The sequence below is a fragment of the Thunnus thynnus genome, chromosome 11 (assembly GCF_963924715.1).
Source record: "Thunnus thynnus chromosome 11, fThuThy2.1, whole genome shotgun sequence".
In the NCBI taxonomy this organism is placed as follows: Eukaryota; Metazoa; Chordata; class Actinopteri; order Scombriformes; family Scombridae; genus Thunnus; species Thunnus thynnus.
In genome coordinates this window covers 34,171,325-34,186,932 of record NC_089527.1, presented here as the reverse complement: position 1 = coordinate 34,186,932, position 15,608 = coordinate 34,171,325, and the positions used below count along the sequence as shown (strand labels likewise).

The window sequence follows — 15,608 nt, the reverse complement described above, 5'->3', positions numbered from 1 at the left end:
CCTTGTTGTCTTTTAAAGGTGCAATATGTAAGATTTGGCAAGAACTTCAAAGTGTGTGTAAAGCAGAGTTTGTCATGTCACAGAAAAATGTGTAATTAACCACCTTGCCAAATTTGAACGATTTAAAAAAAATCCTCAAGTATATAAAATTAGGTTTCAAAATTGTGAAAAAATAAGTAGTATTTTCTGCTCTGAAACACTGGGGGTGTGTCTGAACAGCCTCCGAGTTAACAACTCTCATACCAAACTCCTTTATAAAAATCCACAATTCAAAATAGGCCTTGTTTGTAGGTGTAAGACAAGCAACATGGATGATTTTTACAAATAAAGTAACATTAGGACTCACTGTTTAATTTGGCACATATTTTGTAAGTAAATGTGGGCTTGTTTCAATAAAAATGTAACTTACAAGATGACTTAACAAGTAATCCATCACCGATCATCGCGATGTTAAATTGTTTTTTTCAGTTGAGCTCAGTGCACTTAATGTTACTTACTTCTCTGCTGAAAAGCAGCTTCATTGTGGCTGTCATTCTTGGAGCAATTGCCTCTCACTTTTGGGTGAAGTGCTGCCCGGAAAACACTCTCCCTCTGGCCATGGATGTCCCAACCGCATAACCAGTGCTGAAGCTGAAGTTGCGGGCAGTCGCTGCTAGAGGGGTCATGCTAATAACCCCTCTATGTCATCGAGCCACCATTTCAGGCCTGCCCAAAAATTCCTGAACACAGAAATGGTGAAAAACAGTTTAAGTCTAACTCCACAATTCAGTACTGCATAGTTCAGTCTTTTCATGTTTTCAGCAATTATTTTCTAACATGTATAATGTTAAATTAAATTCTCTGATTTTCCTTTACATGGACTTTAAAACATTCAAAATTCAACAAATTATCAACAGAATGTGAAGAAATAACTGAAAAATGTTAAAGACGTATATATATTGTGTTGCAGCGATATCTATTGAATTTAGCATGATAACCAGTAGCCCCGTGGTATCTTGTAATACCACTTTGTACCTCAAGGGTGATAGTGAGTCACTGTGGCGTCCAGTCTGCTCTCAGTCCAGCATGAGAGGAAGAAGTAGCACTGCCCAAATACATCATATGTGGTGCTGCCCCAACCAAGCCACCGGCCAGCAATAGCAGCTGAAAACTGTTGCAAGTTTTGCTGTAGGACTGTTTGTCACTTAATTAAGTTTTAATATTTTTTCAGGTGAGAAAGTAACCATTTAGATTCCCGCCATGTGGTCAGTTTATCTAAATAACGCCTATTTGGAAATTTGCTGCAATGTTGTCAGGAGATGCCACTGTTGTAGCTGCTGACTGGTTGAGATAGCTGGTCATCTCAGCTACATGATGTGGTGAACTGATCTGTGAAGCTCTTTGGTAATTTACTGCTGGCTCTAATGTCTCCATTGCATTTTGATATCTTGATGACACTATAGCACAGATTCACTGTAAACAGTAAGCTTTAGGCTATATTCAGTAAGTGATAATTATGGTTTGATGTGGGTGGCCAAATCTTACGTATTGCACCATATTGGCCTTTAAGGCCAATTCATACCTCTGTTTTCTGTGTCTGAGGACAGCTATGGACTTGCATGCAGACCACAGACGCACACATGGTACCATACATACTGCTGTAACATTGGGGGTCCACGGACACAGATGCATTCCACATGTTTTCCAGAGTTGTAAAATCCACATGAATATTTTATGAATATTACAAACTGCTGTGCAATGTTTTTCTGATCAGTCTTTAAACGCAATAATCTATACTCTAACTTGCTGGATCATATTTCGTTATCTCACTGGCACTTTAAGCAACATGCCCACACCAACACAGCCCCCTGTATTGTTTCACACAGGGCTGTTGTCAGTCTGAATGCAGCTTAGTAGTTCCTGTATGTTGCAGAATAACAAGAAAAGGTCAAAAAAAGAAAAGCAACAGCTTAATGAGAATAGGAATATGGCACATACATACAGTAGATGAGACAGGCATTCCTGTTTGCTTTTGTGCAGTTGGTGTGCTTGCTATGTGTACAGTCTGCGTGGTCACAAATTGTGACCCCTCTGCAGATGTCAGTACAAATCCTCACAGACATGGATGGATGATGAAATTTACATTATGTGGACCAACATGCAGCCACACAGAAAGCATGAATTGGCCTTTAGTAATTGACTGATTGCTAAACGTCCCCCCCCTCGTCACCGTTGCTCTGCCTGCCTTTACTCATTTTTGAAACATAGGGTCCTTGATTTCTGATAGAAGTAGACAAAAGCAGCTTCTCATTACAAGCTGGCAGCAGTTGATTATGCACTGGAGTTACAGTACCAATAGATTCCCAGGCAACGACACAGAGGTTAACTCACGTTTCTGTACAGCGCTGCACAGACTCCCAAAAGCTGTTGATTTCCAAATGAATGGATATTTGGCGTTATTTTTGGCATTAAAAAAAGATTTTTTTTGGCCTGGTGGGGGTCGTTGATGGCCTGGCAGCAAGCCAGGCCTGTATAATTATAGGGGAAACACTGCAGCTGTTAGCTGAGTAGTGTTCAGTCTGATTTTTGTTTCGTTGATCGGTTCAGATTCACATGTCTTCTTTGAGCTCTGTTTACTGTGTCAGATCTTTCCATTGCTTGCTCTGATGGTCACTCTTTGATGTATGTGTAACTGCACTGCAGTTCTAAATAATTTGTGTTTTAAATGTGAGAGGGGCATAGGTTATCTCACAGTAACAACATGTGAATACTCTCCTTTATGCTGTTTACTGTTCAGGCCTGTTATGTCCATAAAAGGTGAATTTGTCTTGCACAGCCTCAAAATCTTAAGTAGACTGTTTGTACAGGATGTTTACTTTTCACCAGCATTTGATTTGCAGCCTGACATTACGACTGGCCGGATCAGCAAGCGTCTGCCCTGCTGACATGCCTTTAAACAAGGCTCTCTGTAGGAACTGAAACCAAAGACTACGCACTGATGTTGTACCCTCTGGCTGTAATGCTGTTAGTGAGTGGCCTAGTTATGTCTCCCTGTGCGTGTGTGTGTGTGTGTGTTTTCCTCCCACAATAGAAGTCTTTATTGTTGATTTGCTGGCCAAAGCTTTACTGGACCAGGAGATCAGAATTAACTGGAATACTTGTGTGTGTGTGTGTGTGTATTACGTCTGACTCGGTGTGATTCTGTTCTATTTTAGCTGTGTGAAGTGAGCGGAAGAGTAATAAATATGAATCAGACACACTATATTTTGATCAGTCCTCTGTGACTAAAACTTCTCTGTCCTGATGAATGTTTTCTGTCTCAGCTAACTTGCCAAAACCATAGCAATGTTACAATAGTTACTTCCCGTTTTCATCCCCCAAAGTATAACGGAAACTGTATTTCCAAAACTTAGAGCATGATTATCCCCCAAACACATTCCTGAACTTTTATCTAACAATTTCTTTTGTTTACAGCCTCACTGAACTGCTATTGTGACTGTAGACTGTCAGTCTAGCTTGTCATCATGTTGCTTTGGACATAAACTCAATTCCCTGGTTAAGGAGTGAAGTCCTCCATTGACAAACAACAAAGAGACAGAGTGTGTTGTCACGGTTATAGTGCTGTTAAGATGGTAACTAGCTGGCACAAAACACTTGGCATCATGGCTAACTGGTTCGCCACCACTATTCGAGATTAGGGAAAAAATGTCCAATTTATTGCCAGAATTGGGGAAACTACCCATTTATACTTTATCCACAATGTCTGATGATGGGCACCAAAATACTACTGATACCATTATATCAAGCAAAAATAGCTGTGAGAATCAAAAGACTTGAAAACAGCACCCTCTACATTTCCTCACTGCCTGTGAATATTATCCACCAACTAGATATTAATCTGCTTCTTATCAACATTTTTGTCAGATTTGTGTGGGGCTCCTCCTTTTATTTCAGCAATGACTGAGCTGTTTTCTGCATTGAACTCTGCATAACATCAGCCAGCTGGCTCCAGATTGAGAGCAGAGCAGAGCAGAGCAGGGCCGGCTACTGGCTCTCTTTCTCACATTAACACCACTTTATTAGTATAAATAAATACATACACACATGTATACATAAGACAGTATACACTACCATCATCTTTGGACACATCTTCCCATTCACATGAATGAGAAAGTGTGTCCAAACTTTTGACTGGTACTGCGTGTACATTGTATACATGGTGCATTACTGCGTTTTTGGCTTCATTATTGTTTACAGGGTTTGTGTTTTCTTTTTCCTCTGTAAAACGGTGTTTGTCTGTCTCTTTAATCTTGAATTCCTTCAGCTGTTACAGAACTAACTTTTTTCTTGGGAAACTACTAGTTTCCTGAAATTACTTAATTTAGTTAGTAATTTATTCCTTAAATAAGTTATTTGTGCCCTTAAGTTACTTAATTAATTTCTGATTAAATTGTTTTCCATGATGTACGTTTTCGAGATGTCAAAGATAAAACACCTAATATTTCACAGTTTGCACCTATATTACACTTATTCAAGTTGTGAGGAAAATTACACACATTACCCATATAATCAAGTTTGAATATGTTTATTGCACGTTTGAATACAGTCACTGCACATGTAATCATGTTTAATTTCCACTGTTTGATCATTCTGAATCTTACCATGTCATCTTTAACTGAGAGAACTTTAGCCTGATTACATACCAAGGTACTATCAATCCACCAGGAGGATTCATGGAATGTGTATGATCAAAGACAAAGTCTTTTGGAGTGTTGGCACAGACTTTGCTAACTGTTAGCTGTTTAGAAAGGCCAAGGCTAAAATGGTGCATCAGAAGGTAGCAAGATCGCCACAGTACCTTAATGCTATGCTGTGTACCATGCTCTGAGCATTAATAAAGTGTGACAATACTGTCAGAGATTTTTGTCTCATTCCTCTTTGTCAGTGTGGAATTGCAAAATTGCCCTGGCCAAGTGTAAGATCAAAATGACACTTGATAAGTCATATAGTAAAAGTAAAACCCCACCTCACTCCGCCCTGCTGCTTCCTTTATAGTTACAGTTTTTATCAACTAAAATGTCTGCTCATGATTTCCTCTGATGTTCAGCTGCCAAATCCTGATGGCAATAACACTACTCAGGGTGACAAAAACTAATCACCCTTCTCTGCATATTTTTTTTTTTTTTTGAAAAAAAAAACAAGCAAAAAACAATTAAATTAGATTTACATGTGTGACCATGTGTTGTAATATTGTTCTAATAAAAAAAGGACAATATGCAAACAAAGGAAAGCGTTCCTGAAACAAGAGATGAACAGAGACTAGAACTATATTTTATTCTGAAAGACTTTGCATGCTTTGATAAAAGCTTTCCCTCCTTGCAGATGACAGGAAGAATACAGGGGGGGCTCAGATGGAGTTTAAATCCAAGCAGTGGTTTGGTGCCTCGGTACGATCTGATGGAGAACACATTCTGGTAAGAAACACTACAACACACACACACACACACACACACACACACACACACACACACACATACATTATAGATGCAAATTTCAAGGAATTTTCTTTTAAATTGATTATCAGAGACAATATTCATTTAATCAGTAAAAAATGAAATGGACCCAAAGTGCATGTTTGTCCAAAATCACAGTATTTTTTAAACTACTGGTGTCCATTATTACAGCAAATTCCCAGCAAATTAGATATTTGAGCAGTAAATAAAATTAACATTATTGAAATTTTAATACCAAAATAAGGCATTCACTTCAAATTGTGTTTCTTTGACTCTGTTTTGTTGCTATTCAACAAATGGTCAGACAAGTTCAAAATATTATATTTAGCTTCACTGGAGGACAGTTAAATGGGTTTAAACATGGTGGCACATCTGTCACTTAAAACAAAGTCAAACCCATTTTTCTTGTTTCAACAAAAATGCTCTAGCTTTAAATAGCTATTACAAAATAAACAAAACATATTTACAGTGATTCTTGACAACAGTCAGTCCTCTGATTTTAATTTAAACATAGCACAAAAAGTAAGGAAATGTGTGTTTGGTAGATTATTTCTTTGTTGTAACAATGCGTCTTGGCAATAAATCTTATACTGTTGGAAAGACTGTTTATTTCCCCTTTAAACGGTGCCACATTTGTAAGGAACATGCACTGGTGGGATGAGCAGCAGAGCTGAGTATGTGGCTTGCGCTGATGAAAAATTTGCCAAATCTTCTCTGCCAATGCCAAACAGCTTATTTTGCTGTTGCTATTGACTCTTGTTTTGAGCTTCTGGTACCCCCAGGTGCCAGAAGCCCTATGCTGCCAATCAGGCGCCTGATTGGCAGCATAGGGCTGCCAGGAGGCCTGCCATGACTGCCCTTCACCGTCAGGCTCGTTTTCGCTGGTGTCGGCAACATGTGCACTGGAAGCTGAACATGTGGAGGAACGTTATGTTCAGTGATGAGTCCAGATTCTGCCTACGGCAGTTGGATCATAGGGTCAAAGTGTGGAGAAGACGCGGAGAACGCTATGCTGATTGCTACACAGATAGAGTCACATCTTTTGGTGGAGGCAGTGTGATGGTGTGGGGCGGCATCTCCCTCACTGGAAAAACGAGGCTTGTCATCATTGGAGGCAATCTCAATACAGAGAGATATCGAGATGAGATTCTGCAACCAGTGGCAATCTCATATCTCCACAGTCTGGGACTGAACCCTATCTTCCAAGATGACAACGCTCGCCCCCACAGAGGGGGATTTATCAGAGACTACCTCCAGAATTTGGGAGTGGAGAGGATGGAATGGCCTGCCAGCAGTCCTGACCTCAACTCCATTGAACATTTGTGGGATCAGCTTGGGCATGCTGTTCATGCCAGAGTGACCAACACATCCATGTTGGCTGACTTGCGACAAATGCTGGGTGAAGAATGGGATTCCATCCCACAGCAATGTGTGACCAGGCTGGTGACCAGCATGAGGAGGAGGTGCCAGGCTGTTGTGGCTGTGTATGGTTCTTCCACATGCTACTGAGGCTCCTGTTTGTTAAATGAATAAATTGTTAAATTGCCAATATGTCTTGTTTCTTCAAACTTCAATCATCCAATCCACCACCAAACAATGTTAATGGCAGAATAAGCTGTTTGGCATTGGCAGAGAAGATTTGGCAAATTTTTCATTGACGCAAGCCACGTACTCAGCTCTGCTGCTCATCCCACAAATGCATGTTCCTTACAAAAGTGGCACCTTTTTAAAAGGGAAATAAACAGACTTTCCAATGGTATAAGATTTATTGCCAAAAGCATTGTTGCAACAAAGAAATAATCTACAAAACACAAATTTCCTTACTTTTTGTGCTATGTTTAGATAATAAGTATACCGTGGCTACACGATGGGAGTGACTCGAGCACTGTTTCGTCTTTCTTATCTAGTTCGGCTGCTGAAAACACCTGATCAGGTGACCAGATGTCCCAGGAAATCTTTCTAAATTCCACAAACAGCAGTAAATTAGATTTACATCCAAAGAGGGGAATGGTCAGTCGACATAAACATTTCATTGACTAGTCAACAATTATGACTTATATTCTTTGCTGTCAGACAGTAGTTTAACTAGTCATGATTAATGACTAGTTAAACAAAACGATTTTCAAAATTACCTCATGTTAGTACTTCTATGACAAAAGGATTGTTCCTCTGGTCTCTGGTGTTTATTGAGTGTGTGTGTTTTCCAGGCCTGTGCTCCTCTGTACCAGTGGTCCACCTTTGGTGTCTCTGAGCGAGAGCCGGTGGGAACATGTTACCTGAAGAAAGAAGACAAAGTGGTGGAGTACTCACCCTGCAGATCAAGTCTGTTCTTTTCTTCTCTCTGTCCTCTCTGTCTGTCTTCTCTAGGTTTAACATGTTGTGTCTTGTGTATAAGGACTAACTTAACATCAGGCTGAAAAACAGTGTTTCACTCTGACCACTCTGATCATCACTGATAGGTGGGGTTGGGTATGGTCAGAAGTGTGCTCTGTTGGACCTGTCATTAAGGCTTCTATGGACTTGATTCAAATGGCAACTGTGACCATACCCAACAGTGATGTCACGCTGTACTGGAGTAAACCTATACATCAGTGCAGTAAGGTAACAAGTTAAAGTACTGGAGGTCAGCAAAAACACAATTTTCAGGTGGTTCCAAGTTACTCTTTAATTGACCTGATATATTAAGCAGCCTGTCAAGAATAGGTTTGCAGTTTTACAAGTCTGTCTGAACTTTGGGATGTATTTTTGCACAGGACTGTGGATTTGGTCCCTCATTACTTGCATTGGAATCATTATAGGAAGTGATCTTTTCACAGCCAGTGTGGGCAGGAGGAAAAATTGAAGTGACCAATAACCAATAAAAGAATAGCTACTTGTTAAATAAAAACTGATATGAGAGGAACACACAAGCTCACAAAAACTTGCAGCTAAAATCCATAATCTCACCAGACAGCTCTCTCCATTCTCTTCCATTCTTCACCTGCAGCTTTCTTCACTAGCAACAATATTCCTTCTTTCCAGCCGCTGTTCTTGTTAGCTTTTTCAGGACTTACATCTGGCAGAAGTCGTCACTATTTTACCAATAAAAGAACCCTTCCACTTCAAGGTGAAATGTGATTGGAAAATTATAGTTACCGGCAATCACATGCACCCTGACGTTTTTTTACTTAGTAACTAGCCAAAGCAGGATCCTGATTTGGCGGGAAACAGGATTTGTTTTGTTTTCTAAACTTGGTTTTTCCAATAAGGACAAATTGTAGTGGTGTTCAAAAAGTCACTTTTGACTTATAAACATTTCAAGTTTAGGGTAAATAATAATCATGTAATGCTTATAAATATAAATAAATATAAAATGAGAAGTTACATCTATTACAGTTTGATTTTCATTTATCACATGGCATGTCTACCTCTCTTCCTGATATATATGATGTAATGTTACTGCTTTATTTCTTTGTCCAGATGCCAATTCGCCAGAAGGGCAGGGCTTCTGCCAGGCTGGCTTCAGTGTCGACTTCCTTAAGGTAGGTAACCAATCCTAACCCACAGAAACTCATTGTTCACATCTGCTATTATTTTGGACTTTATGCTGCACCACTATGAGTAGAACCTACAGTGGCCTGGAGTTTATTGTTAAGTCTGGGATCATTGCTTGACTTGCATTTAGATTAGATTACATTAGTATCTCACAAGCCACTACAGTGATAAAGCTCATATAGACACACATAAACACATTTGAAGCTCAGTAATGTTTAATCTGTACACAAACAGAAATGTAATAAAACTTAGTCTACAGCCATGCTAGCAGCTCTATGTGCTTTGAGCTAAATGCTAATATGCTGATGTTTAGCAGGTATATTGTTTACCACATTCACCATCGTAGTTTAGTGTGTTAGCATGTTAACATTTGCTAATTATGGTGGCATAGATGAAAATTCAGGGGAATACAACAATCTTTTGGATTCACTCTTTGAGATATTTCAGTATGGACCAAGGCAGTGGACCAACCATCCATCTTTGATTTGTGATCCTTGGTCAGCAGTGCATGTGTTTGGTTGTGTGTGTGGTTTTAGAGGTGGAGGTGTCAGCCGTGAATCCCTAACACCTCTGGGTACAAGACTTAGTTCTGTACTGACTCAGGGGGCCAAATAAGAAGTAAAAGTAATAAAATTCTCCCTTTTTCCCTGTTTCTTATTGTGGTGCAGAAGAACAACAGAGTGGTGGTGGGTGGACCTGGCAGCTTCTACTGGCAGGGTGAGTGTTACACTGTGTGTGTGTGTGTGTGTGTGTCTGTGTGTGTGTGTGTGTGTGTGTGTGTTGTTGCAGTCTTAAAGCAAGTTTGGTATCTGAAAATTAAGAGCATGTAAGAAGGAAAGGGCAGATCCAGGTCAGCAGTTCCATTCACAGTGTATCTCTCTCTACACTCACTTTGTCTCGGTGAAAGGTGAAAGGAGACTCTGTTGCATTACAACTTTGATCTTATTTGCATGTTTTTAGCCATTGTTTCTAACAATTATAATAACATTATACATATAACATTAAAGGTACCCTGTGCAGTTTGTTACCACTAGTAGTGCTATGCTTAACTGTTGGTTTGTTTACAACCTGTCTGATCATCTCACTGCTTGTATTTCTTGTGCTGGTAGTGGTCTAGCAATGATGCCATGTTGAGTGCCACTTATCAGGAATTAACATGCTTTCGTTCAATGTTACCATAACTTATTGAAATGATGGCCAAAACTTTGTTTTTTGTACAAATTAAACAGACAAGATATAATTTGTTAATTAGTGAGCTTTAAAGGTGCTGGTAGGTGGTTTTGCTACCTTTTGGACATAGCCAGGCTAGCTGTTTATCCCAATATGTCAAACTGTTCCTTCAATGACTGTCCCTGCTCAGACTCACTACGTTCTTTACTCCAAACCCACCAGAAACTTAAAATGCATCTCTTCCCCCCTACCATAAGATTTCTTCTGCAGAACTATAGATGAATCCATCCAATCCAATACATTTACACTGACACTGATAGTAGTGGATTAATTATAGTTGACAGATGAAGGTAGTCTGTGTGAATGTGGAAGTTCATCACTTTTGAAACACTAGTGTGACATTGGTTTTGACTAGGGGTGTCATAATTTCAATTTTAAGTCAAAAATCGATCGAAATGAGCGTTCAGTTGTGACCTTCGAAATCAAAAGCAGGATCTGCAATTCTCCCAGTATTTTTTTTTTCCCCACACCCGTGCCTGGTGGGTGTCCGAAGGAAAGAAAAAAAGAAAAAAAAAAAGTCAAAACATGTCAAAGACGATACAACATAGGTTACCGGTAGCCTGCAGTTGCAGTTACTTTTTGAGACACCATGGCCATTTCTGGAGTTGGAGGTGATGCAGAAACAGAACAGAACTGGAAAATCCTCCCGCTTCCCTGAAGTCACCGTTGTGGCAACATTTTACCTTCACGTGAGTTGTGTAAACAATGAATGCATCATTGACAGAAAAAACTACAGTTTGTAGGCTACACTACACAATTTGGGAAAGTTAGAAATATATTGACAGATTAGAACTTCCTGGATCAATAACTCATGAGCGAAACGTTTTTAAAACATAAACGCCTCTTTCCTACCATAGTAAGGTAGACAGCAAGCTAAAACCTAATTTTCATCAAAACAAGTCATCCTCCAAGCTGGACAAATAACATGTCTCTAAATAACTGGTCTCTGTGTACAGCTGGCTGTGAGACGAATGTACAGGGGGACTGTTTACAAAGTGCAAAAAAAGCCAACAGGATTAACTCAAGCTGTTGTTGTAAAGTACCCTTCTGCCATCTAGTGGCTCTTCTTTTTGTTTTTGTGTTTAAAGATGACCTATTAAGCTAATTTCCAGCTCTACACATTTATTTTTGGACTCCACTAGAGTAGCTTTGCATGATTCACAGTTCAAAAAACTCCTTATTTATCTGACTCTTTATGCAGCCCTTCAGTTCAGTCTGTTCTGATTGGCCAGCTTTCCGGAAGATGCTGAGTGGCAGCCATATCAGTCATGTAAAGTTACCGCTGATGAAAACCCAACATGTCCTGTTTTTCTGCATCAAATTAAAAGCATTTAAATGACTGAATAAGGATTTTTATTGTTAAGAATTTACAGGAAGTGAAAAATGTTAATTTAATTTTAAAAATTTAATTGGCAGAACTTCGTTTGTGGCACTGAAAACCGGCCGAAATAACAATATATGGGGATATTTGGAGCTGTTTGTTGAGCGGATCAGTTAGAAATAATGCAGGGAGGAACAGTACAAGTGGAAGCAGCCACAGTGGTGGTGATGTTTGATGAATAGCTGCAGACGACCAGCACACCTCCAACAGGTAAACAACTTATTTTACTTTGCTCGGCTATGTATTGGAGTAATGACTCAGCCTGACTACCAACAATACAATGACAAAATGCCATAATGTTAGTTTAGTGGTGCAGTGAACTCCTGTGCTGTGCATGTAGCAGATGACCGTATAAAGAAATCCATCACCAACTGACGTCAGCTCAGGCTGAAAGTAGAAAAAAATGTTGGAAACCAAGCGTTCAGAGCAGTCTGAAGCCGGTGCTTTTTCCCCCCAGGATTATTTCTACATATGTTACCCTCATTATTTGACACGTCGGCCACTTTTAGTATGAACATCTGACATTGTAGGGGCGGCTGTGGCTGCAGTTGTGGTCATCTGCTACAGGCACAACACTGCTGTGCCATCAGTGTGTGAATGTGTGTGAATGATAAGATTTCCTCTGATGGGCAGGTTGGGAGTTTGCATGGTGGGCCCTGTATCCATTCAGCGTATGAATGTGTGAATGAGTGAATGATTCGCAGTGTAAAAAGTGCTTTGAGTGGTCGGAAGACTAGAAAGGCACTATACAAGTACAGTCCATTTACCATTTACCATTGTAACATTTTATGTATAAAAATATGTAAACAAGGAAAAGCATAATAGGTCTCCTTGAAATAATTTAAATTTGACCATATGGCCTTAGTGTGATAAATTCCAAAAAGTACATATCACACTTGATACCATGTAGGCTATCTTTTTAAAGAAGAAATTGAAAATGTAAATGACAGTTGTCAGGGCAACAGATTTCCTGGCAAAAAGCACCCCAAAAAGTGAGATCCTTTTACATTATTTTTTACTTGCATTATATTTAGTCTGCAACCCAGATTCGTCTATATATATAGACGAACCTCAAAGATTCTAATATAAAATGTCTTAAAGAGCAGTTGGAAGTATTTTTCTTCAGATCACTGACGTGGCAGTATTGTTTGGTGGGGCTGGTGTGTGTTGGTCGTTTTAGATGCTGCTGGATCAGCATGAGCAGGGTGTGTTGTGTTATTGTGGGTTCAGCCTCCTGTGGGGATTAGGGAGATGTGTACAGAAAAAGAATCTAAAATCCTATTTCTGCTGTTGTGACACTGGACACACTGGACTGAAGCATGCGTCATCACCACCTTAAGATTTTAATAAGCAGGTAATGTCCAGGCTGGTTAGGCTTTAGACAGGGTGTGTGTATCAGCAGTGTGTTGTAATCCATGTTTGTCTAGCTGTCTGACATTAAAGGGTGTGACACAGAATATGGCTGTATAGCCTGAACACTGAGTCAGTCTCACTCATTTCCTTCCTCCATCTCTCTCTGCCGGTATGGCAAGGTTCTTCCTGGGGTGTGTTAGCCTAATTATTGTTTCCTGTTGAGTCAACACTCGCAACAAACCACACACTCACGTACTCTCACACACAGCTCTGTTTCTGATTAGTCAGTTGTTAACACTGTCCCTGTGGAAGCTGTGTGGCTCATCTAATTACAAGTTGTGTGTGTTTTTCTAAACCAAAAGTGTATTGACTGGTTAACATACTCGCATAAAATCGCATGTTCTTTATCTGCTCTTTACACTCTTCTGTTCTCAACTGTTCTACTCTTCTTCCTTGTTTTGTACTCCCTCCGCTTCTGCTTTCCTCTCTTTTTTTATCCTTGTTTTTCTCCTTGTTCTCTTTTGTTCTATCATGTCCTCTCTTGGTTTTCTTCTTCAGTTGTCACCTTGTTTCTCACCCTTCTTTTGTTGACCTCTGTTTTCTCCTTGGGTTCTTCTCTAGTTGTTCTCTTTTTTGTTCTGCTCTGTTCTCTAATGTTCTCCTCCTTTCTCTTCAGGCCAGCTGATTTCCGATGATGTCTCTGAGATTTTTACCAGATTCAACGAAAATTACATCACTCCTTATGGAAACACCCTGGCCACCAAGTCAGCCGGCGCCCAGTACGATGACAGTTACCTAGGTAACCACATAGTTGCACACACCTTTTCTTTCTTTTTCTTTCACCTTTTTTGATTTCCACTCACAGCTGCATTAATGAGGACAGGGTAGAGATAGTCTGTCTTAAAGTAATAGTCATGTGCTCATATGAACATTGAAACTGGGTTTGCTCACTGTAATCATTCCTCCTTATTCATACTGGCCATTAGATGTATTCCTAATGTGCTTTCAATAGAAGTTAAGGGGGAAAAATCCCCAGTCCTTATTCTGTGCAGGATTTGAAATACATTCCAAAATTAATCTGAAGCTAGTATGATGCTTCAGCAGTCTGATTTGATCAAATCAAATTAGTATCTTCCAAAATCCCCTCTTTGTCCCTCCACTGCAGGTCAGCATAGAAAGACTGTCAGATACTTACTTGATTTGACTGACTCAGACTATAGACTGATGTGAGGGAATATCCACATGGATGTAAAAAGCAGAGATGATGGAAAAAGAAAATCATCCAGCCATACAATCTTTAAGTTGTTCATTTTAATCTCTTTAATATCATATTTTGAAAAAGATTCAAGTTACTTCATAGTTCTCTAAATGAAAAAGTTGAATAATAGTTGAGAACTTTTTTATTTATCACAGAATTTTGGTCTGGTATTAATATTGAAATAGCAATTTGAAAGAGTGCATTTTTTTTTTAAATCTTAAGAATTGCCCTTATAATGATAATTTGCATAATTAACAGAGCCTAACAAACTGTAAGACATGGAAGATGTCTCCAATACACAGAATACAGAAAATAATGCAATAATGGTCAGAACAACTGCATTTAGATACTGTCCTCAAATCATTTAGCCCTAGGTAAAATATATGACTCAGTGGAACAAAAGATGGGATTCCATTTTTGCTGTGTGATTTTTGAATACTGAAGTAAATTTGTTGTTGTATTGCAGTTACTGGGACCATGCACAGTGTTTAAACATAAATGTTACCATTTGATGTGCCGCATCAGAGTTAACTTATAGCTAATTTTCATCTGCAGTCCCTTAGGCAGGTCACAATTAAAACATAACAGTACAAAGCAAAAAACACACAGGACACATAACACAAAATACAAAGGTACACACAATAGCACATCACATACATTCACAATGTCAACTAGAAATTAATAATGTACGCTTGTTGAATTAAAAGCAAGATCATTTGCATTCATGAGAAGACCATGAGATGAAATTTAGAGTGAGAGGTTACAGAGCTGAGTAGTTTTAAGCAGATTTTTTAATTTGGTTTTGAGCATACTGATGGAACTGCAGCTGTTCATATCATCAGGTAGGGCATTCCACTGAGTTGTGGCTTTCACAGAGAAAGCTCATTGCCCAAATGCAGTGCAACGAAATGGCATAGTATAATCTTGTATAGAGGATACTCTGGAGGATCTAATAGAATTTACTGAGCGAGGATATACACAAAGTCACGTAGTGAAGGAGGGGCCAAACCATTGAAAAATGTTATAAACCAGGCATAAATTTGAGAATAATCTAAAATTCTCAAAGCTCAGTAAATTGTATTTCTCCAGTACCCTACAGTGATGGAAATGCATTGGCTTTTTGTCCAGAGTTTTTAGTTTGTTTGTATAAGGACTCAAGAGGTCTTATGGCTGTTTGTCCAGCCTGCCCCCACCAACATGTGATGCAATAAGACATATGGGAAAGAATCATAGCATGCATAAATATCTTGGCTGCGTCCAAAGAGAGACAGTTTCTAATATGTCTAAAATTTGCTAAGTTGTACTTTATGCTTTTAACCATTTTTTAAACATGTTTCTTAAAATTCAAATTTGGATCCAG

General features: G+C 39.2%; 1 protein-coding gene across 1 annotated transcript in view; it reads left to right on the top strand.

The window, feature by feature from the left end:
* itgav (integrin, alpha V) overlaps positions 1–15,608 on the top strand; it is an 81,261-nt gene that overhangs the window by 13,210 nt on the left and 52,443 nt on the right. The window contains exons 3-7 of the mRNA XM_067604592.1: positions 5,362–5,453; positions 7,700–7,814; positions 8,952–9,013; positions 9,695–9,743; positions 13,667–13,789. Coding sequence (XP_067460693.1) covers positions 5,362–5,453; positions 7,700–7,814; positions 8,952–9,013; positions 9,695–9,743; positions 13,667–13,789 — 441 coding nt within the window. The remainder of the gene's footprint in view (positions 1–5,361; positions 5,454–7,699; positions 7,815–8,951; positions 9,014–9,694; positions 9,744–13,666; positions 13,790–15,608) is intronic.